Raw genomic sequence first — 25,406 nt, forward strand, 5'->3', positions numbered from 1 at the left:
ATATTTGGGATAGAGGAAATTCCCATCAGACTCTTATTATATGACTATGGCTACAACAGCAAGATTATTATGGAATACTGATAATGGAAGATTGGACACTGAAATTACTGGACTTAACAGGACTATTGAAGATGGAAGATGGAACTAATAGGGATAATGGAATAATGGCTATTGAAATTATTGGACCTAACAGATTCTGATGAGATGGATTAATCGAAATGTTTATTTGGACTATGATTATGACAATAAGATTATTATAATTATTAACGAGATGGATTAATTGACATGTTTATTTGGAGAAAAATTGATATATTTCTTAAAGAATTGAAACCTCTCTTTGACTTTTTGTGGAAAGAATAAAGTAATGTTTATGAGATTTGATGATTAATTAAGATAACTACTGGAGGAAAGTGATTTTATAATATGATTTAAGAGACAGGATTGTTATATATTGTAGACCTATAACTGATTTGATCTGTGACAAATGGGAAGTCAACATTTTATTTTTTTTGTTTAATCATTTTTGTTTTGTTTTGTTTTTTGTCTTTGAATGTTTTATGATTTTGTTTTCTATGTTTTATGAAAATTTGAATAAAAATTATTGTAAAAAAAATAAAAATAAATTAGTGGTGGTTCAATTATCAGATGGAATCTGTTCCAGGAAGAGATCACACCTCATTTGAGGGAGGTGGAAAGGAAAAAAATATCAAGCTTAGCCTTTAGTTGCTTACTTAATCCTCTTAAAGACAATTTTATCAGATTAAACTGACTCAAGAGAAGCAATATGCATCTGCACTTTTCAAGTCAATTTTTGTTTGCTTGTTAGAGTAGTTTCAAGAAAATGTGATAATGTAGCCAGGAGAAAGGAGAAAAAAGCCTTATTCACTTAATTTAAGCCAAAGAATATCTTCATTTTTCTCAGGATTTGGACTCCCTTATTTTGAATTCAGTAAGTAGAATATTCGACGTTAGTGTGATATTGTGTAGGGTCAAAGTTAATTTAACTGTTCTTAAATTACTTTTACACCTGAGATAGATGTAAATGGAACAACATTTCATATATAGTAGCAACATACCATAAAAATGTATCAACAGATTTTTGTATAGTTACAGAACAACTTGTTGGGGAAAAGGAAACATACCTGTGCACAGGAACTCTTAACATTTACTCTTAATATCAGCAGACCAAACAAGTGCCTCATCAACCCCCAACTGAACATTTGAAAAAACAGTGCCAGCAAATCTGTATTCAGCTGAAATCTCTTCATGGTAGAAAGAGGCTGTTCAGCAATAGTTAATGGCACAAGTAAAGAGTAGCAAAAGTTCTCTAAAAAAGAAAAGCAGCAACGAAGACTAACAGTTTACAGATACCTAAATATACCATTTCTTAATTCTAAGTATACAACTTAAAGTTGTCAACTCTTGGGAATGGAAAGTTGGATTGATTTTGAAGTAAATGAATAGCTCTAGATTCTCTTGTTACTGGATTATTTTATTTTATTTATTTATTTATTACATTTATACCCTGCCTTTCTTTTCATGAAAGCTGCTTACATATGGTTCCCAGGCAGTCTCCCATCCAGGCATTGACCAGACCTGACCCTGCTTAACTTCAGTAGGGAGCTGGCCTCATGTGACTTCGGACCATAGCCTGGGACCATGGATTTCTTAGAGCCGCATCTGGGTGTTCCATTTGGGGGAAATAAGAGCTACTTCTGTGCTTACAGTGTGTAATAAATTTACTATGTAATTTGGTGTTTAAGACTGGTGTAATTAAGAGCATACTCTGCAGTACATCTGAGATTCCACACCATATCCTGAAACTTGCCCACAAAAATGTGGTATCCAAACCAGTCATTTGGGGCCTTCAAATAAAACATTGTATCATCCTCATAATTATTTTCCCACACTTTCTAGAAGATTCTGGATTTTAAAGTAAAAGTAAAGAATAGGGAACTGAGGAGTGATCCTTTTCCTTATATACATTTGCTTCCCTGTCCTCCGTAAATGGGAAGTAATGACGACATACTACAAAGGCTTCCATTGCATAATTATATTACTTTTTCGCCCACTTAGGCATGGGCTAGTGCTGGAAGCCACAGCAGTTATTCCAGAGAAAGTTAGCACTGTTCTAGGCATCAAAAGCAAGGCTACACAGCACATGATGCAGCCAATTAAAAAACACCTTAGCCCTTTCTATGATTCTCTTCCACTTGCAAATAACCATCTTAGACACTATGAAGGCCACAGCATATTTCTGAACGAACTGTACACTGACTGCAAGTCAATGATGAACAGGTAAGTCATCATGCATTATGTTCCAGAACTAGTTAATACTGGCTACTGTGAAAGTAGAACCAGAATTTACTTTTGTAGAAGAAGACATGTGCAAGAAATCTTACTTTCCCCCCAAAGCTTGATTTAAAATAACTATAAACTCCTACCTAATTTTATATCTAAAATCAGTAACCCTCACTGAGCTAGTCTGCACATTAGATTAAGCCACATTTTTTTAAACCATGACTTAATCTTGAATGTGCCTCCCACCCCTCACAAAGCTTCCCTCTGCCCCCACAGGTGCCACATGTGGCATAAACAAGCCATATTAGGGTTGCCAGGTCAGAAGCATCCCTGAGATTTTAGGGGCGGGCCCTAATGATGTCACGGGGCAGGGCCCTAGTGATGTCATTAAGCATGATGTGTTAAACATCAACCACAGTTGCTTGGAGCATACCACTCAAACTCATGCTAAGGGACTAAGCCTCGTACAACTCAACCGGACTTACTTCTGAGTAGATATGCTTAGGATTGTGCTGTTGGTAAGACTTGACTACGGGTCCTCTGCAAAGATATCCATATCAAAGCAGGTTGGCAACCCCTGCCTCTAATGCCCTGCTTGCCTTTTAATGTGGCTGCTCCAAACCTCTTTAAAGACTGGACCCTCCACTGCAGAGAGAGGTTTGAGAAATGAGTAAGAGTTAAGAAGACTCTCTACCCTTTTCTGTCTACCCTGTGGGTTGCTATAAACTCACTTTGACAGCCATCCCAATTCCAGTGAGTAGTAACTGACAGAGAGAAAACACACATGGTTTAGTCTATCTTCACAGGCAGTAGCTTGGGAACAACAGCAATTGAAGCCACACATCCCAGTATGTGAATTTTCTTTTACCACTATTGGGCAAGAAACAAACCACCATGTAAACAACAAGGTGCATCTTTATTTATTTATTTATTTTTATTTATTTATTTCATTTCATTTATAAATCGCCCATAGCTAATAGCTCTCTGGGCGGTGTACAACAGAGTTAAAATACAATACTACAATAAAATCAATAACAAGTATCAGCAAAATTTAAGCTAAAACATTAAACATAAACATTAAAATGCCTGGGAGCATAGCCAGGTCTTAACCTGGCGCCTAAAGGAAAGTACTGTAGGCGCCAGGCGGATCTCTTCAGGTAGGCTGTTCCACAATTCGGGGGCCACCACAGAAAAGGCCCTAGATCTAGTAACAGTCCTCTGGGCATCTAGATGGGTTGGTACCCGGAGGAGGGCCTTAAATACTGAACGAAGCACACGGGTAGGTTCATAGCGGGAGAGGCGTTCCACAAGATATTGCGGTCCCACGCCGTGTAAGGCTTTATAGGTCAACACCAGCACCTTGAATCTGGCTCGGAAACAAATAGGTAGCCAGTGCAAACGGGCCAGGACAGGTGTTATATGCGCAGACCGATCGGTCCTCGTCAACAACCTGGCTGCCACGTTTTGCACTAGCTGAAGTTTCCGGACTGTCTTCAAGGGCAGCCCTGCGTACAGCGCATTACAGTAATCCAATCTAGAAGTTACCAGAGCATGAACAACTGAGGCGAGATCATCACTGTCCAGATAAGAGCGTAGTTGGGCTACTAAACGAAGATGGTAAAACGCATTCTGTGCCACCGAGGCTACTTGAGCCTCAAGCGACAAGGAAGGGTCAAAAAGGACCCCCAAACTACGAACCTGTTCCTTCAAGGGGAGTGTAACCCCATCTAGAACAGGACGAGCATCTATCATCTGGGCAGAGAAAGAGCTCACGAACAGTGTCTCGGTCTTGTCTGGATTGAGTTTCAGTTTATTAGCTCTCATCCAGTCCATTATCGCGGTCAGGCAACGGTTCAGCACATCAACAGCCTCACCTGAAGAAGGTGAAAAGGAGAAATAGAGCTGCATGTCATCAGCGTACTGATGGCAACGCACTCCAAAACTCCTGAAGACTGCACCCAGAGGCTGTAGATGTTAAAGAGCATGGGGGACAGAACCGACCCCTGAGGGACTCCACAATGGAGAGTCCAGGGTGTCGAGCAATGTTCCCCAAGCACTACCTTCTGGCGACGATCTGCTAAGTAGGAGCGGAGCCACTGCCAAGCAGAGCCCCCAACTCCCAACTCCGCAAGCCTCCCCAGAAGGATACCATGGTCGATGGTATCAAACGCCGCTGAGAGATCAAGGAGAATCAACAGGGTCACACTCCCCCTGTCCCTCTCCCGACAAAGGTCATCGTACAGGGCGACCAAGGCTGTTTCAGTGCCAAACCGGGCCTAAAACTGGATTGAAACGGATCCAGATAATCAGTTTCATCCAAGAGCGCCTGGAGCTGGCCGGCGACCACCCGCTCCAAAACCTTGCCCAAAAAAGGGAAATTCGCCACCGGTCTATAGTTGTTCAGAACATCTGGGTCCAAAGAAGGTTTCTTTAAAAGAGGTCTCACTACTGCCTCCTTGAGACTACCAGGGACTACTCCCTCTCTCAAGGAGGTGTTTATCACCTCTTTGGCCCAGCTGGTGCTTTCAGCCCTGCCAGCCTTCACCAGCCAAGATGTGCAAGGGTCCGGCGCAGACGTGGTCGCCCGCACCATTCCAAGCACCTTGTCCACTTCCTCGAGCTGCACCAACTGAAACTCATCCAATAATAAAGGACAAGGCCACGTTCTGGACACTTCAATGGATTCATCTGTCATAACATGGAAGTCTAAGTCCCGACGGATGCATGCAATCTTGTCCTGGAAGTGCTCTGCAAACTCGTTGTAGCGGGCTTCAGATGTCTCTTTAGTATCATGAGGGCCGGAATGTAAAAGCCCACGTACCACCCTAAAAAGCTCCGCTGGGCGGCAAAGAGATGATCTAATGGAGGCAGCAAAATAAGACTTTTTTGCCGCCCTAACCGCCTTTACGTACAACTTAGTGGAAGCACTTACCAAAGCATGACCACATCCGTCAGGAGTTCGCCTCCACCTGCACTCTAGCCTCCTTCTCTCTTGCTTCATCACTCTCAGCTCCGGGGTATACCACAGTGCTGTATGAGTTCTGCACCGAAGGGGGCGCGCGGGAGCGATCGTGTCAATGGCCCGGGTCATCTCCATATTCCACAGGTCAACCAAGGCCTCGACAGGAGCGCCAGTACTATCAGCCAGAAAAACTCCCAGAGTCCTCTGGAAAGCAACAGGATCCATAAGCCTCCGGGAGCGGACCAACTTAATAGGTCCCCACCTCTGCAGAGGGAGAGGGCTGTCGTGAGTCTAAAACTCAGCAAGCAGTGATCTGTCCATGACAATGGAGTAGATGAAAAATACCCCACCCTCAGATCACCATCTCCATGACCAGTGGCGAAGATCAAATCAAGAGTGTGTCCTGATACATGCGTTGGGCCAGAAACAATTTGAGACAGCCCCATGGTTGTCATGGAGGCCATGAAGTCCTGAGCCGCCCCAGACAAGACAGCCTCGGCATGAATGTTGAAATCCCCCAGTACCACAAGTCTGGGGGACCTCAACAACACCTCCGAGACTATCTCTGTCAGCTCAGCTAGGGAAGCCGTTGGGCAGCAAGGTGGGTGGTACACCAACAGTATTCCCAGTCTGTCTCCATGGCCCAGCACAAGATGAAGACACTCGAGACCAGTCACCGTCTGGACAGGGTGCTTGGTGAGAGAGAAGGAACTCCTATAGACCACAGCAACCCCACCTCCCCGGCCCTCAGATCTACCACAGTGCTGCACCGAATACCCAGGTGGGCAAAGCTGGGAAAGAGCAACTCCTCCCTGCTCACTCACCGAGGTCTCGGTAATGCACGCGAGATCGGCGCCCTTCTCCACAATCAGATCATGGATAAGGGGGGGGGTTATTAAAAACCGACCTGGCATTTAAAAGCAGCACCTGGAGATCCGAGAGCTGGCTGACAGTACAACCAACAGTTCTGTGGATAGGAGGAGAACCGGAACAAGGCACAGACACAACTTGTCTGGGACGAGTTCCCCTTACCTGGCACGTTCTCCTCCCAACACCATACCTCCCATTACCCGTCACTACGTTAATTGGGCCCCCCGAAAGTCCCCTTGCCAAACCCAAAGTATGTTCTCCCAGGCACATCTTAAAATAAGTCTAAACACAACAAAACACTTAGGAAACATAAACACAAAATACATACACACATCCACTCAATCTCATTCACGCAAACAACAGCAATTAAAATACAGCCAAGCAACAGCAATAACAACTGGCATTAAAACCCTCATCCATAGCAGGCCTTGTCCATAGAAGGTGTCGTCAACAATGCTGGAAAATATCCTCCGCAGCATTCACCTACCGCCGCCGCTGCCGCCGCCGCCGCCGCCGCCAGTCGGGCCACGACGACAACCTGGCCTCCTCCTGCGGTGCTCTCACCACCGTCAGGCCAGGATATCTCCAACAGAGCTCCACACTCAGCCGCTCCGTGCAGCGCACTCCCGCCATCGCCCCTCCACGCCAGGCCGCCCCGGGTCGCGCCCAAAGCCTAACCGGCCTCGTCAGTGCTCTCACCACCGCCAGGCCAGGATGTCTCTGACAAAACCCCACACTCAGCCGCTCTGTGCATCGCTCTCCCACCGCCGCCACTCCGCGCCGGACCGCCCCGAGCCGCGCCCAAAGCCTAACCAGCCTCGTCAGTGCTCTCACCACCGATGGGTTGCTACGCGGCCGTTGGGCGTTCACTCCGCGTTGTTCTCCACACTCCAGCCGTCTCACCCCTCCAGCGCCACTCCACTCTGTGCCCCGAGAATCTCTCTCAGCCTCTCGCGCCGCTTGGTGTCCCCTATATCATGAGCCTGGTTTCTTTCCAAGATGCTCTCACCATCGCAGGATCCAGGCTCCGCACGCCGAGCTCGGCCGCCTCGTCAGCGCTCTCACCACTGACGACAGGCCGATGCTCCCGCGGCCCGCGGCACTCAAGGCAAGGCAAGCTGGACACCTCCACAACGCTCTCCTGCTCCCACTTCACTCCACAACAAGATGCACCCAGGTGAGTAAATAACATACTCACTTAGGAGGGTGTAAAGGTGGAGGGTTAGATATTATAAACAGAGCTCCGGTTAACGCGTCCATCCACTATGCCGCCATAGTTGCACTTAGTGGGTTTAAGGGGGTTGAGCTGAGCGCATGGAACCACTGTTACTGCTTTTATGGATGTAAGGGAGTGAGGTCAGAGGTAAATTAAATGCAAATAGAAAAAGACAGACAAAAGACAGTGATGATTCCCTAAATGCAATACCATACCAACCACAACAAAATTCCTATGGCAGAAAAATTAGCATCCCACAACCAGTCAGGGTTCTTAACCAAAAGCCCAAACTAAAAAAACTGGCAGCCAGTCAGCCAAGGACACAGAAATCCCCAAGCACCACAACCTGACTTGGGGCTGCAGTTAGTGCAGAATGCTGTGGCATGATTACTGACATGAGTAAGATCCTGTCAGTACATATCCTCTGCTCTGAAATCTGCACTGGCTGTTGATTTGCTACCAGGACAAGTTCAAGCTGTGCTTTCCATGTTACAGGTGTCACATAGTACTTGTTCTGCTCTTATAAGACATTGATCCTTTAGTGTGGCAGCACCTACACTTTGGAACTCCCTGCCTATTGACATTAGGCAGGCACCTTCATTGCACTCTTTTCAACACCTGCTAAAAACATTTTTTGTTTAGGCAAGCCTATCCAGGCATGTAGAAGCTATTATGCTTTTCATCTGTTTTTAACTCATTGTTGTTTATTTTTTTGAATGTTTTGTAATACCTGTTTTAACTGTTTTTGCCAATAATTTTATTGTTTTAATTCCTTCTATAAACCGCTTTGACATTTTTTTTACAATAAAGTGGTACATAAATGTTTTAAGTAAAATACATAAATACATTTCAGAGTCACTATGGCCCTTTGGTCTCCCTCCTCTTTTAGGAACAAAGGTATCTGCCTTAAACAGACTAGGGTCATTTGGTATTATCTAGCTTAGTACTGATGACATGGACTAGCACTGGCTCTCCAGGATTACTCCAGGAGTAGTCTTTTCCAGAGATTGGATTTTGGACCTTAGCATGCAAAGCATGTGCCCTACTTCACTGAGCTACAGCTCTTCTCCGGTTCAAAAATTATCTTTTATAATTTCTCTTTTCAATTCACTAATGAATGCACATCATACCTATGGCAGATCCACACCATGCATTTAAAGCACATTCAACATACATTTGAAGCACATGAATCATAGGAACTGCAGTTTGTTAAGGGTGGTGGGAACTATAGCTGTGAGGGGGGAAAGTACACTTCCCAGGGTTCTTTGGAGCAAGTCATGCGCTTTAAATGCGAGTTGGATGTGCTTTAAATGTATTATGTGGATCTGCATTACTTCTTAAACTTTGCCTGCATATAAATCATTTTAATTAGTTTTTTAAATGGAAATCAGCTACAAAGTTCACTTGGTGACCATAGTCTACTCACCATCTCTCAACCTAACCTACCCCTCAGGGTGAAAACAATAGAGGGTATCATGACCACTCCAAGCAAGAAGGGCACACTTAAAATGTAGAGGAAATAATCATGTTCATTCATAGTGTGAAATTAGAAAAATCGACACACAGTATGAAGAAATATTTATATAAGCATGCATATAAAAATGTTTATTATTTATACCATCTGTAAAGATATTTACAGTGCAATCCTATGCATTTTTACTCAGAAGCAAGTATTCAACAGAGCTTACTCAAACAGGGAAGTGTGCACAAGACTGCAACCTCAAGTGACAAGGAACTTCACCCATCCAACTCAAACTTCAGAATCATGCCACTTATAATAATATAATAATAATAATATTTAATTTGTTTGTCGCCTATCTGGCAGTTAGCCACTCTAGGCGACGTACATTAAAAAAAGATAAAATACAATAATATCAGATGCAATCACATTAAAACAATAGATAAAAATACTGGACAGTCATCAATACATATAAAAGCAATTAAATTAACAACATACGATAGATGACAGACTCATGACGATTTACCCATCCCAAGGACCTCAAAGGCTTGTTGGAATAGCCACGTCTTCAGGGCTTTGCGGAATACACTTGAAGCTGTTTTGCAACTGTGTTATTCAGCCAGGATGGTGTAGTAGTTAGGGTGTTGGACTACGACCTGGGAGACCAGGGTTCGAATCCCCACACAGCCATGAAGCTCACTGGGTGACCATGGGCCAGTCACTGCTTCTCAGCCTCAGAAGAAGGCAATGGCAATGGTAAACCACCTTTGAATACTGCTTACCATGAAAACCCTATTCATAGGGTCGCTATAAGTCAGGATCAACTTGAAAACAGTCCATATACTTGTTTTATGTGATTGGATTTTAAGTGGATTTATTTTTTGTTGTAAGATGCCTTGGTTTCCAACCCTACCTCACAAGGTTGTTGGAAAGATTCCACCTACACACACACTGGAGATGTAAAAATACATACACCCTATATTATAGTTTATTATCAAAACCAGTTGGTCATTGAAGAACAATTTTTTAAGAAACTGAGTATTAGTTTCCTACCAAATAAAAGCAGTGACCTTTGGGTGAAGGGTGGGTAATAAATTCTACTTCTAATAATAATTCTAAGTAAACCCTGCTTAGTTGCTTTTTAAAAAAGGACTGGAGGGGGAAAGAAAATTTTACAACACAATCCTTTGCTATGTTCACTCAAAAGTCCATTGATTTACAGCACAATCCTAACCGTGTCTAATCAAAAGTAAGCCCTACTGAATTCAGTGGGGTTTACTCCCATGTATGTGGGATTAACATTGCAGCTTTAACCCAAGAAAAGTGGGTATAGGATTAAAGCTTCATATTGGGAAGGTTTTCAAAACAGGTTATGAATTAGACAAATAAATCTTCAACAATCCAGTAAAATTTAAACTTGTTTGACTCCTTGTAATGAGAAAAGTATAACATATTGTAATGGCATCGTGAGCTGCAACATGTACACTTTTTCAAATTTCTGTTCAAAAATTATTTGAAAGATAAAAGGTATAATATGTATAATATGCTATTTTTGCAAGTAATTAAAAAACCTGCATGTACACTTTTAGTATAATCATAGTAACTGAAATTGTTTACTGTGTATCTCTACCAAGATCCTGCCGTGATCTTCAGTTCTAGATTTCCTGGTATATTATTGTAGAAAGGCAATATTGCTGCTGCTGAAAGTTATATACTCACTCAAATTCTGATGTGCAGACAAACAGGAAAAAGAAAACTTTTCAGGATTTGCAATGGGTTCTAGCTATTGCCTGGAGGTCAGCAAATCTCTTGTCAATCACAACCCTGACTTCACTTTTTGGCTAAAAACCTGAAAGGGCAGGGATTAGAGCAGCCGACTTCTAACAGAAGTTGTGGGGGGGTGGCGGCTGACATTTTGTTGTATATCTCTTGAATCAGACCATCTAGAAATGTAACTTTTTTTAAAATGGAAGCTAAAAGTCTGGAGATTGGGGTGACTCGCCCAGAGACCTGGAGAGGACCCCCCAAAACCAGAGTCTTCGGGCCAGAGATGTGGCAACCCTAAGCCATAGTATGAGTTGTCATGTCATATGAATCCAGTTTGTGGTTTATTTGTTTCAAACAAGCCATGAGTGGTAAGCCAGAAATAATCAAAGAATAAACCTCAACTATACATTGAATACATGCAGAAGAGTAAATACAAATAAAATTAGGGGATTTGTACTTAACTACACTTTGGTGGCATCATCCACACCCTTTGTCCATATGCCACCCACAAACTTGCCTTATCAAGCTACAAGAGTACTACCAAACCCAATAAATGTTACTGTGGGATTAGAATTTTGACTGCTTAACGGCTGATGTGATATTGTCCAATATAGTGCATTTTGTGGGTGCATGTTTAAAAAAAATCTTTGGGTTGTCCTTTTTGTACTTGTCATAATAACTTTTCATTAACAAAGTTATAACAGAGTAAACACTATAACTGTACTGAGTCTTCTAATATGCAACTTACAAACAGGTTGCCCACTGAATCAAACAATGATTAGCAATAGTGATGTTACCGATTTAATGCAATCCAATCATGCAACTTCCTGTATGTAGCATTTCTTAGCAGAGTGGACATTAAGCTACAGAAAGAAAGAATATGAACTCCATTACAGTCTCTACCCAAACTAAATATGCCATTTTTGGAGTAATGACTTTGCTTTTCACAGACAAATTTAGACAAAACCTAATTATAATTCTCTGCAGCTATTCTTTTCCACTGTATCTTACAAAAATAACTTACAAGTAGAATGAAGCAAAACAACAAACTTCAAAATTCACAGTAAAAATAAATAAATACAGGAACACCATGGCAAAACTACAAGATAAAAAACAGCATTTTTCATGCAGGTTAAAAAGATAGCATGGATCAAAACAAACCAGAGACCAAGGTTTATATGAGCCAAACCAAATAAGCCCCAAAGTCTTCCTGGGCTAGGGTTTGATTTGGCAACCAAAGGTTCACAGTGTTGGGGCCCAGGGAGAGCTTTCCACAAAACTGGAAATTGGTCCTGCTCCAACCCCTAGTCTGTGGAACCATTTATCCTACTGAAATAAGGCAAGCACCAACTCTGAGTTTTTGTCCCCTTCTGAGAACACATTATTCACCCAGGCTTTTGTGGATTACTGATGCCGAGCCTTGAAAAACTGTCTGGCTATTGTTGTTATTGTTTGTATTTTACTCTGGTTGTTTATTGTGATGTCCTTTTATTTAGCTTGTTTTAAATGTATTGTTTTCTTAAGTTGTGTTTTACTGCTGTAAACCACCTTGGGATTTACATGAAGGCCACTATAAAATACTTTAAATAAATGTAAATGAATGAAAGATTGAATGAATAAATATTGTTAAACCTCATTTAATGAAGGCACACTGAACAGGGCCTTATGCAAAACAGAACATAACAGGGGCACATATGAGAGAAGATAGTCAAGGTACCCAGGCCCCAAACCATTTAGGGGTTTAATGGTAAAAACTGGAGATGGAGAATTTCATTTGATCAGCGTTTTAAAGCCAACCAATCTAATTCATAGTTCCTGGACTTACCTATGGATTGGAATGCAGTTACCATTTAGACTCTACTTCTCCTAATTTTTGTGATGCATTTTTGGATGAAAAATGTTTTTTATGGGTAAAACTTGTTAAAAATGATTATTTTAGGTTGAGTTGCATAAAACAGCATGCAAAGTGCATATTTTGGGAAGTAAATACTTACAAAACATATTATATGGAAAATGTGTACAACTTAAATGCAAAATTTTCATAGAGTTTAAAGAACATAAATGAATGTGGTGAATTTTAAGTAAATTACCGTTTTGAGATGAATCATCAATAGAGAAATGAAGACTGTAAACTATTTCTGGATATCATAATAATTCCCATACATAGCAATTGTTGTGTTATATGTAATTATGATATGCCTTATAATCTTTTATAACTTCTATTTACCACTTACTTGGTTCTTGTGTGGACATGAAAGTTGGCAAATCTGTAGGGGAGGAGAGGGTCCCTACCCTTATCCAAAAACAGAAGGGTTCAAAACAAGCCGAACTCCTCCTAGACGTGCAGAAACCGGAAGGTTGCACAAGCATGCTTCCTTCAGTCCAGTGTAGATCCCAGGCATCAGCAGATAGCATGTAGGCCAGCTGTTTAGCTCTCCAGATGTTGCTGAACTACGACTCCCATCAGCCCTAGCAAGCATGATCAATGGCCAGGGATGATGGGAGTTGTAGTTTAGCAACATCTGGAGTGCCAAAGATTCCCCGACACCTAATGTTGGCATTAGCCCTGACTCTATTTGCTGAGGAGAAGGTGCAGACTTCTAAGTTCCCTTTCTGAAAGAGCCTTTGAAAAGATACTTCTTTCAAGGAGCAGGACAAGGGAGAAAGGAAGCCCACTGTTTCATCTTCCCACCCCTATCCCTAGGGTCTAATCACATTACCTCTTACACCTTCCATGAATTGTTGTGACTCCCCAATTGTCTGTCCTATATCTAACACCCTAACTAAAAAAGAATTATTAATGGTATGTGGTATCTATAGATCTCATGATTAAAACGAAAAAGGATAATTTCACATATCATTTTTTCTAACCATCATATTAATACTTATGTTGGGAAACATATTTATAGCCGCAGAAGCATCACTCTTAATTTGAGTATTTTCACAAGGAAGTAAATTAAGTAGAGACTTTACTGTACACTGTACTCAGAATAAAAACAGCATTTGTACAACTCTATGTAAAATGCATTACATGGTCCTCCTGGCACTTGAAATATGCTTGAGATATTTGATCTTGTCAGAATAAATCTACTCCTGATTTTATTAAAAAAACATAATTGGAAAGCATCAGGAAGGAGTGTGTCATTTAATTCATCCTCTTCCATAAGGCAATATGTATATTTCAAGCACTTGTCCCACTTTTCCTTGAAAATTCATAACAAAAGATTAAACATCCTCCCCAGGCATTTGTCCCATTGCTCAGCTATTGATGTAGCTCTGAGCATTACAAAAAATGCAGCATATTTTGAATAGTTCAACCCAGAATCTAACATAGTTCATTCTATGTTCTATATAAAAGAAATCCAACTTATTTTTTATTATTGTTAAAGCAATTAGCCTAATAGTCTATCTGGCAAAGTGCAAACCATTACCCACCATGCTTTGCAAGCCTCTGTGTCAATGAGATTTAATGCAACCCTTTTGATCTGTGCCAATCATTAACAACCATATAACCCCAGAAAACGCATTATTCAGTTTAACAAAAACTGTTAACATTTGTGCTGGCAAAAAATGAGATAAAGTTTGGACAGATCTTTCTAGAGAATTCTGTCCAAACTGGCTTAACCTGTCTGAACACTTTGCTATATCTGTTAAGAGGTTTTGGATTACTAAAATGTCTGTAGATAAATTGCACCTCAGACATATGTCCAGATTCTGTTCAAGGAGGAAGAAACTGACTTTCAAAGTTCCTTTTATTGTAGCTTAATTCAAATAAGAGCACCAAAGCCAGATGTGGAAACAACTAATGTTGATGAGAAAAATAAGTGGGTAGCATTTACAGTTCTTCACTTTCTTATTTGGCATAAACTTAAATACCTTAAGTGTACATAAATTATAGCAGAAAATGGAAGTTATAATTTAGTTATAAAACTAAACTGTTATTGAAACATGTCAGAGAAAAATACCCTTAAAGGCATCACTATGAAAGACAGATAAAATGGATTGCATCAACCTCTTCAAAAAATGTGCAGTAGCAATGTTAGCTTTTCTTGTGAGAATCAAACTGCTCTGGAGCAAAGAGAACAGAGTTGTACTGATTCAGTTCCTGAGATGTGTTCTTTAAAGACAAAAAACATAAAATAAAAATAAAGAAGATACAAAACACTGTAAATAATAATCTGAATTGGAATGATGCCTTATATACACAGGTCAATTAGCCATTCATGGGACTGAACTAAAGCACACTCTGGAACTCAGAAACGAGGGTCATCATTTTCAGTATCAGTTCTAATGTCTCCTAACCAATGAAATATTAAGAAATGCAGAAACTTGCACAGAGGAGCCTTACCATAAAAATTAAATCTTACAAAACCCCCAAAGAACAGATCACTTTAAATGAAGTGCAGAATGTAAACATGCTACTCTTGCTGACCAGAGAAGCAGTTATAATTCTTACAGATCTACTAAACCAAAAGGAAAAATATTTGTGGATCTAAATATTTCAAGAAAAGAATGCAATAGAAGTCCTTTATTTCTGACATGGCAGAAGTATTACACAGCACCTTATCTAGGGTTCTATACCTCTTACTATAAGGAAGCTGTCCAGGGTATTGGAAGTGATTATGGGAATGGAAAGGGTTTACAGAAAAGTCTCAGGTCACTTCTCTATATTCCAAAATTCACTCTTCTGTAAGGAAAAGCACTACAGCTAGAAGAATGGTCACACAGGTGCATGGTTGCTAATGTGCATTTCAGGAACAAAAGGGATACCTGACCTCCCATTTGTATTGTATGCAACTATGTAACCTCATGTACAACAATATGATTATCTTTAGCTCAGATATGCTGCATTAATTTCCCATTTAAGAGTTGGTGTTAAACAAGAAAATGTAGATGGGCAAGGGCTTTGGAGCACTCCTTAGCAAAACTACTATGACAGTATAATACATGACTTCTGTAGGCAAGAGTTAAAAGTAATTAAATTAAATTAAGAAATTAAATAAATCATAGACTTAACAGTGTTTTATGAAAATATTTAACATGCATTTATGCCTGTCAGCATTCATTAACAGATGAATATACCACCACAATATTATTTTAGAAGAGGTATCTGAAAGATGGTGGAGATAGTTCCCTAATTATTTGCACTGACTGGGACTAAGATAGCAAGATTCTCTTTAAACCAGTTCTCTTACTTTTGAAACTGGGGAACATGGGCAGTGTAATAGTTATTGTTCACAGGGAAAATGCACAGTGAATGTACATGTATTCCTTTTATTTCATTTTCCTGCTTTAAAAACAAACTTATACTTTAATTTTAAAAATGTATCAAGCTTTCCTAAGGATTCAAATTGAATTCAAAATTCAATATTTGGTGACAATATTAGTGTCTCAATAAAGATAGGTGTGGTTTTAAGTCTGAATAGAGGAAAGGCAATATTAAAATCAGCCTTGCTTAATGCAACTGAATTTTAAATGCATGTAAGGGGCTTAACAGGAGCAATTATAACTAAGTTGTCTTCCACATACATCTCTCCACTCTCATATTGTTATCACAACACCACCCACCACAGCAGTAGGATATCAGCAGTTTGGAACATGATTTTTGAGTATTATTTATTCCAGTTGTTTGCCACATACAGAACTGTCATAAATTGTTAACAGTTAATATATTATTCAGTCATTAACAATATAGTTCCAAAAGGCTACTCCTTTAAATGGCCAATACTACTCAGATCATTTAAGAACACAGATATCCTAAATGGTTTGCTCTAACACAATGTCCTGTGAAAGACGAAAGGGCAGTCTACGTCAATTGTTGAATTGTCTCCATTTCAGAAGAAATTTTACTGCTTTCATATAGCTAGAGTTTTATAAATGTTAAGGAAGGGATATCTGATCACTTTTCAATCTTGGAACTGCATGTAATTCAGATATCAGATTTTGGCCTTCAGGAAGATGGAGACTGACTAAAAAGTCTACTGTAATGAAGGATTTGCAAATGTGCAGTTTACATTTCCTATGAAAGTGGGGCAAAGAGTGATAACCCATCATTCTAGGCTGCTGAACTCTTGCTTCTTCCACAAAACCACTTCTCAAGAAGTTGGCATGTCAATAATTCAAACTCAGCAAGGATCACCCCAGTAAGTACCTATTCCTGCCTTGTGCCAATGAATGATTGAGCCTAATTTAGCTAAGTGCTGACAGGGACAACTAGTGTTCAGCAACATTGATTGCACAAACAATGTTGTACTTTAAGAAGCTAAGTGACATGAATACCAAAACGAGACTATTCCTATTAAGTAATTTAACCAGAATTGTCAAAGGTTATTCTGTTTTAAACTGGCCCTGTCCCCAGATATCAGGCAGACATTAAGAAAGTATAGTTGTGATCAATACTACACATGTGAAATGTGTTGGAAATAATGCACTGGAGTTTGCTTCTGCAGCATTGAGTATACAATCTACCTTTACCACCTAAAGAAGTGGCATCCAATTGTTTCTATAACAAGCAACAAAATACACTAGTCTGCAGGTTGCTGAAAGCGTTCAAGAAGTTAACAACTGCAGGAAAAATTCAAGCATTTCCATGTTATTTCTGTTAGAAGCTAATAGTTCAACTCTCCAAGTAAGTCTAACCTACACCTACCCAAAGTCAACATGACCAGTTCTACCCTTCAAGCTAGAAGAGCTTTCTTGACACTGTTTATATCAGTTTAGGATTTTAATGAATTCACAAGAGAAGCTGAACTTAAAAAAAGAAAAGAAAAACAATTTTATGTGCAGTGTCTCTACTCATCCAAATAATCGGAAGAATTCAGCTTTGTATTTCACTAATTTGATCTGATGATACTACATAAACTGCTTTGTTTGAGAGCCAAATAACACAACAATCTATCTATAGTGTACTGTATGACTTTAAAATTGTTTTCCAAAAGATCAGGTGTACAAGTCCCAAGAAAACCTTGCAACAGATTCTCACACAGCTACTTACCAGGAAGCGGACATCGTCAAAGCCATTGAGAAGCAGTTTACTCTCGTACTGCTGTAAACCGATGGTCTCCAGCCACTCCCCAACACTCTGCTCCAGCATCCGTGAACCTGACGAGAGATGAATCGGCAGATGCTTGAAAAAGGAAAACCCATTAAGGCGGTAGCAGCGGCACTCTGAGGAAGACAGGTGGCATTGCCACATCATAGTCATTACCATAAAGAAGCCAAATCAAGGCCAGAGTACAACAATTAGCTGACAGACAGTTCCTCTTCTGCACACAAACCATGAACAATAAGCTTCTGTCCTGTTCAAACTAGTGTGTTAATTGGTCTCCCGGTTATACTCAAACAAACTCTGAATCCAAGCTGTTTAGAACCATTCTGGAGGCCAAGACATCACATGCATTATTTCCTGGCTCAAGTGTGCTCCTTGCCAGGCATAAGCAGCCCAAACCTCACAAGACTCCTGGGTCAGCTCCTTGTTTCATCTGAGGGGGCTGCAAACTTTCCAAGGCATCACTCCAAGCTAGGGCTACAGGCACGAGAGACAAGAGAGGGCCAGCTCACAAACACATACAGCCCAGCAGATGCTTGCATCCATGCAACTTCAGATGCATTACCCTGCCCAACAGGCCAGTAAAGAAGGCTGTTAGCACTGGAGGTGCAAAGCAGTTAGAGAGAAAATACATCTTCATGCATCTGAGAGAGACAAACAGACATGATGGGTGTTCAGAAAAGCAGCAGCAGCAGATTAGTGAACAGCTGTCCAAAGGAAGACATGCAAGACAAATTAAAAAACACACACAGACTGCAGTAGAAGAATAAAGTTATACTTTTTTTCCCCCAACAGTCCCGAAACAGGCAAACCATGGTAGGAGCTTTTCGTTGTTATTTTATTACAAGGAATGGAAGCATGAGTGACAATAAGCCTGAGCTTGGAAGTCCTGCCACTGTCAGTTTACCACCTATCCAGAAGCATAACATCCTGATAGCCTGTATTGACTGAACTGGGCTAGGAACCAGGGTCAGCATCTAGACTGGAACAAATAAGTACACTGGGACATCCAGTTATAGCAAAAAGGTAAGTGATCAGCTCATTTTCCACCCAACATGCCTGCTCCTGCCAGTTCTTTATTGACTTGTATTTGCTAGTCCTTCATTTTTATCCACTACAGGCAAGTACTACCTTCAGATAAGAAGCAGCTCTCAGAACAAAGCATTTTAGCTCCATGGTTTAAGGGAGGTGGTGGCAAATAAGATGAATGTGCCCACTCCCCCTTTCTCTGCTGCAGATAGGGTTAGATTATGTTCTGGCACCTCCTTTCAGCTGGTTAGTCAGAAATAAATTCTTCAAGAGCCCTCTAGAAGCCACAGGGAACAGCTCTTCTTTTCTCCACACGTAAGAAGAGAGCCTAGGAACGTGTTACTTTCCTTGTGAAGAACTGGTGATATTTGTTGAAGCAAGGAAAGTTCAGACCGCACGTCCTTGGAGTCCTCAGAGGAATTGCTATGCAAGTCACGCAGAATTTTTTCAGTCTTCCTAGCATGTCCGTCATTGAAGGGCATTTGCAAAATACTGATGAAGACACTAGGGTTGCAGCCTTTGAACCCTGTGGTTATCTGAAATTCTGAACATTCTAAACTAGCCCCCACCCCTTTCTTTCTGTAATGCCTACACAACGCAGTGCTGGCTATTATCTGAACAATTGAGGGTATAGAGATCCTGCTGTACTGGCCTGCAGAAAAGATCCTCTGTTAAGCAAGTCAATGTTAATGAGTGCTTGAGAGCTGGCCAGCCTTCTTAATGCATACTGCAGCACCAAGGATGCAGCACTCACAAGATTTCCTCCTCCTTTCTCTGACAAAGCCCGGGCAATGTGACAGCATCTATCCCCAGAATTCAAGTAGCAGGCTCTTGCTTGACCAGAGATTCTTTCCTTATCCAGGACAGATTCCCTTCTATTCTGTAAGCAGGCTTAATGACTATAGTATTTTCCCAGGCAAGCATGTGTCCTTTTCAGAGAGCTGCAGCAGACTGCTTTGTCTAAAAGCAGCAAGCTCCACACTTGCGCCGTCTCTTGCTCTCTTACTGGCTGTCCCCTCCCCCCTCCTCATGCTCACACCCCTCCCAACAGAAGCAGTGATCAGGTTTCAGAACAGAAGCTGTCAAGGGAAAGAGAAGCAAGACAGCAGCTTTATAATATTCAAATTGCAATGACAATATTTACTTGATGGCCCAGAGCCACATGGCTTGGTTTTACAGCATAAAACAGATGCAGTGTGTTGGGGTTAATTTATTAGAATAAGCTGAAGAGATTTCCAGATACTATTTATTTATTTATTATTTATAATTTGATTTATATCCCACCCTTCCTCCCAGCAGGAGTCCAGGGCAACAAACAAAAGCACTAAAAACACTTTAAAACATCATAAAAACAGACCTTAAAATACATTAAAACAAAACAACTTTAAAAACATTTTTTTTTAAAAAATACTAAAAGGTAAGCATGGCTTGAAGACAGGCAGAGCAATCGGAAACACACGCTAGCTTTCTCTATAGATCCCAGGTACTTGCATGTAATGTTTGCTTTGTCTGGGATTTTTAAAGACGATTTCTTTCCACAAATCTGATATAATACTTAAATTATTACATTGAAAGCAACCTTTGTGAATTACTGGGTAACAGAAGTAGGGCATGAAGAAGCCAAGTTACTGAACTTTCCCTTAATTGTTTGGGGGCAGCAATGTACAAGAGCCATGCATGGTTTTTGCTTGGATGTTTTAAAAACAGAGCAGCCCTGATAATTCAAAAGGGCTTGAGCAGTATTATAGTAATACATATTGCTTCCAACACCCAACTATTGGAATGTAAAATAAAATCAAAATCAAAACACCACTCCATTTAAATGTAAAGTCTGAGAGCCTACAGAAAGTGTTTATGTTACGAATCTAATCCAGCTATTTAACACAGTCTCAACAGTTTCCCTCTTAAGTTTTGCATTTGTACAGCATGGCACAAGAGAATTAAACAAGAATTATGGAGCAATACCTTACTACCCAAATACTATCAACAAGCCTAATGATCTACAGAGGAAGCCATGGACAGAGTCTGAATGAATTTACAATCCACAGCCAATAATCATTGTGGTTCACTGGATACATTTTAGCTTAGATAAATCTCATTCAGCCCATTACTATATAAGCAATATTTTTTAGTTTCATTCCTTGAAACCAAAATATATTGCCATCTAATCTTACAGACCAGCAACTCTTACTCATACATCAGCATGCCCCAACAGGCATCACTGTACTGCTGTTAGATTACCAGGGAGAGGGGCATCATGTTATGTCCAGGAAGTCATAGCATTGCAGTAATGCAAACACTTTCTACCACACTGGTAAACTGGCAGTTTCCAGAAATCTGTTATATAGTTAAGAATGATTACGCAGAAGTGTGTGACTAGGGACAACTCACTCACGCACCATGGTGGGAACTATTTGCCCACCATGAAGCCAACTACATTAGTTCAACCCTGAGCACTACAGATTTGGTAGCAGTTTATTATGACAGATTTCAACTGGCTGGCTGCATACAAAATAACCTTGGCAAGCATAGGACACTACTCTAACTATACTACAATGAGCAACTCTGTGCCTTCATGGTTGCACATCACTATGAAAGACTTAGGGTTGTTGGAGAGGCCACTCATTTCTCTCTAGCATTTGCCAAGACATAATAAAGAAATAGTATCCTGATACATGAATCTGCATTAGAGAATGATGCTCAGTGTTAAACTCAAAGCAGATCACCTACAGCCATCAAGAAGCTTGTCCACGGGTTCTCAAATTTTCTACATCCAGGGCCCACAAGATGGCTTATTCAAACTTGAGGCCTGCCAGACATAGAATCATAGAATCACAGAATAGTAGAGTTGGAAGGGGCCTATAAGGCCATCAAGTCCAACCCCCTGCTCAATGCAGGAATCCAAATTAAAGCATTCCCGACAGATCACTGTCCAGCTGCCTCTTGAATGCCTCCAGTGTCGGAGAGCCCACTACCTCTCTGGGTAATTGGTTCCATTGTTGTATGGCTCTAACTGTTAGGAAGGTTTTCCTGATGTCCAGTCAAAATCTGACTTCCTGCAACTTGAGCCCATTATTCTGTGTCCTGCACTCTGGGATGATTGAAAAGAGGTCCTGGACCTCCTCTGTGTGACAACCTTTCATGTAATTGAAGAGTGCTATCATATCTCCCCTCAGTCATCTCTTCTCCAGGCTAAATATGCCCAGTTCTTTCAGTCTCTCCTCATAGGGCTTGGTTTCTAGTCCCCTGATCATCCTTGTTGCCCTCCTCTGAACCTGTTCCAGTTTGTCTGCATCCTTCTTGAAGTGCGGAGACCAGAACTGGATGCAGTATTCAAGATGAGGCCTAACCAGTGCTGAATAGAGGGGAACTAGTACTTCACACGATTTGGAAACTATACTTCTGTTAATGCAGCCTAATAAAGCGTTCGCCTTTTTTGCAGCCACATCACACTGTTGACTCATATTCAGCTTGTGATCAACGACAATTCCAAGATCCTTCTCACATGAGCTAGTCTCAAAAGTGTTGGCACATGGAGGCAGTTTGGCATAATCAGGTGATAATTACTGACATCATTTTCTATAGATATCTATTAGATCTTTGGAAACTGCTAAATATTTAGTCTCATCAAGGACACGGAGGTATGTTGTCATAACAAGGACAGGGAGTTCCATAGCTTAGCTTTCTTCAAGCTAAGTGCAGTCATTTGCTCTGGAAGTATTTTGACAGCCTTCTCATTTTAGGCAGAATCTACTGATTCAGAGGCTCTAAGTGAAGAAGGCATTTTCTTTTATATTTTTCCTCTCTTTCTCCCCTCATGCTTCTCAAAAGTATTTTTACCTATCTTCTGTAATTTCCCATTCTCTTTTCAAAGTCAACTTATATCCTATTCACCCCCCCACCTACTCTCAGACTGCCAGTTTCTTTCATCCCTCCTCTCCAGTCTTTTTGCAATCATTTTTTCTCCAGTAATAGCTTCCATCTCCTGTCTTTCTATTCCCATTTTATTTATTAATAGTATTCACTAACAACAGTATTTTATTTCAATTTCCAGTTTCCTTCAAAACTTCCTCTGGCCCTTTCCCCTCAGAGGAGGGAGACTCCCCCTCCCCACGACCTTCTCTTTCTCAGTTACCTTTACTCAGCACACAAGGAATTGCTGGTGCTGGTATTGGTCCAATCAAAGGCTATGGTAGAGTTAGGGGATGGGGTAGGCAAGTGAAGAGAGACTGGGCAGGGTGTGGAACTGAGGTTCATCTGAAAATAGCCCAAGCCCCACTGGTGGGTCCCCGTCCATTGTCTGAGGCGGTAAACACACTAGTCCTCAGATCAAAGCATTTCCTTTAGCCACACTGGAAGGAGAATGAGTTGATCTGCCAATCAGTTGCAAAATCTCTTTGAAGCTGAATTAAAAAAAACACACTCAAGCTGCTCCCACCAGGTTTTCCATTAAAAAGGGGCAGGGTTTGACGAGCGTCATGTGCCCCCATTTTCAGAAGAGAGAGGTGGAGACACACTCAAACCAGCAGAACAGTGAGTGTGTTTCTACTCTGAGAAACTGGGTTAGACTATGGAACTTAATGAGTCCTAATCTGTACCAAAAGGATAACATTCGTATCATTTGCCAGTCCTCAAAACACAGCAGTAAATAACATTATCAGTATGACTACAGTATTTAAAACCATGAACTGAATGCAGATTGCAACAAGCTTTTGTGTAGTAGAATATAGCACTTTTTAAGCTATATTGTTTAACCAACTGAAGAACTAACTTGTAATATTGCACATGAATGCTCTCTAATGCAACAAGATTTATTTAAGCTAACTGATATTGCAGTGGCCACTCATTCTTTGGCTTTTGGCAATAATCTGACTAAAGGTATCATTGTAAAGATATCACTGTAAGGCCAGCACATTCTATACAACCTCTCCATGCTAGGGGAATCTTCACGCGCAAGAAAACTGCAGCACAGAGAGGGGGAGTTTATGCCATGAAGCCATTTTACTCCCACTCCCAGCATCGTAGTTTTTCAGGTAGAGCAGTAGGAATAGCGAGTGGATTAAAACCAGATGGATTGTGCTGAAGTCAAAATAAGCCTTATACTGCAAATAGAGGCCTGAGGCCAAGTTGTTGCAGAAAAACAAAGCATTTTGTTTTCATGCTGCAGTCCCTTTTTACAGAGATGTTTTTCAGAGGCAGCATGCTTCTGAAAACCAGTTGCCGGAAGCCTCAGGAGGGGAGAGTGTTCTTGCACTCGGGTCCTGCTTGCGGGCTTCCCCCAGGCACCTGGTTGGCCACTGTGAGAACGGGATGCTGGACTAGATGGGCCGCTGGCCTGATCCAGCAGGCTCTTCTTATGTTCTTATGTTCTTAAGATGTGTTGCCCTTTCAACAGATTTCTTAATCAGCGATGCTAGTGAAAGTATTCATGAACAAGGATCAATGAACACATTTCTATTGGGATAGAATGTTCACTATTTGTAAAGGCTTAGAATCCATCTCAGCAGTAGTAGTTTATACTGAACAAGGCATCCACACATCCTAAAGGAAAGCAAGGTCTACAGCCTCTGCAAAAGACTCCAAGCCTTTTAAATTTAAAAAATTCCCCTAATCAGAAAAGCAATGCATATTGAAGAAATCAAGATGGGATCAAAAGAGCAAATTTCCCACAAATGTTCAAACCTTAACAATGAGAGTGGACATGTGTTTAGTAAGTACATAACCTCTTTAAATTTGAGAAAATCTGAGCATGTGATATGAGGTAGTTCTTATTTTATATACACATTTTTGTTCAGCAGTGTGAATATTTGGGTACTGCTACAAACAAATGATCTGACAGTGCCATCTGAACCCTATCAACTCAGTAGTAAGTCCTACTGAATTTAATGGGGCTTACTTCTAGGTAAGTGGGGAGAGGATTGCAGCCTGAGTTGACTCTGAATAACATGTGGTACATTTTGCATATGCTCCAGAAAAACAGTAGGCTGTGACAGAGAGCATGTGCACACTCTGCTTTATCTCTTCCCATATAAATGCCACTCCTATTTCCAACAGTAAAATAGTCAATAGGCTGAAGGCTGGAAGTCATTAACAGAATGTAAAGGGGAAGAAGTCATGCTACACCGAAGTGCCTATCTAGAGTTGCAACTCTTAAAGGGGGAAATCCCAGAAGAAAATAGCTATTTCATCCTACCACAGACAATACATAAATCCCTGAAAAACCTCGATACACAGGAATCTATCAAGCACGGGGAATCCTGCTCATGCTATGGGCTTAATTCCATGACCTGTGAACTACATCATGCAGAGCCCTGCCAGCTCACATTACTTTATATCCAAACATTTGGATTGTATCAAATGCACAAAAATGTATGCATATGGGTACATTAAGTAACACAAGAATGTCTCTGTGTTAATTTAAGTATGTGTGCATCCAAATATATGCATGCACAGCCAATTATCTGATACCCTGTACATTCCTTGATAAAGAAGCACATATCTGCTTACATTTAGGCTTGTCCCACAGTGCTGAAAAGATGTCCAATTCATATGGCAGCTTCCCCCTTGGCTGATTTAGTGCTGGAATCCTAAACTAATATGCAAGGGAAGACTCTCTCAGATGAGAGCTACTGACTGCAGGGGTTTGTTGCACAATTTCGTTTTTTATATTGTCCCCCTTGCACTGATCTGCAAGTGCCCAATTTATCATGTGGACTAGGAGCAAGCAGCACAAACTCAAAGAATATGCTTAACA

General features: G+C 40.9%; 1 protein-coding gene across 9 annotated transcripts in view; it reads right to left on the reverse strand.

The window, feature by feature from the left end:
* ANKS1A (ankyrin repeat and sterile alpha motif domain containing 1A) overlaps positions 1-25,406 on the reverse strand; it is a 212,749-nt gene that overhangs the window by 52,073 nt on the left and 135,270 nt on the right. For 8 of the 9 annotated variants that reach the window (XM_061632334.1, XM_061632331.1, XM_061632330.1 and 5 more), the window contains one exon: positions 17,570-17,676. In XM_061632334.1, the coding sequence (XP_061488318.1) occupies positions 17,570-17,676 (107 nt within the window). Of the gene's footprint in view, positions 1-17,569; positions 17,774-25,406 lie in introns of those variants that run through there. The other variant, XM_061632335.1, reaches the window with a different exon arrangement.

This window comes from Rhineura floridana, chromosome 6, assembly GCF_030035675.1.
Source record: "Rhineura floridana isolate rRhiFlo1 chromosome 6, rRhiFlo1.hap2, whole genome shotgun sequence".
In the NCBI taxonomy this organism is placed as follows: Eukaryota; Metazoa; Chordata; class Lepidosauria; order Squamata; family Rhineuridae; genus Rhineura; species Rhineura floridana.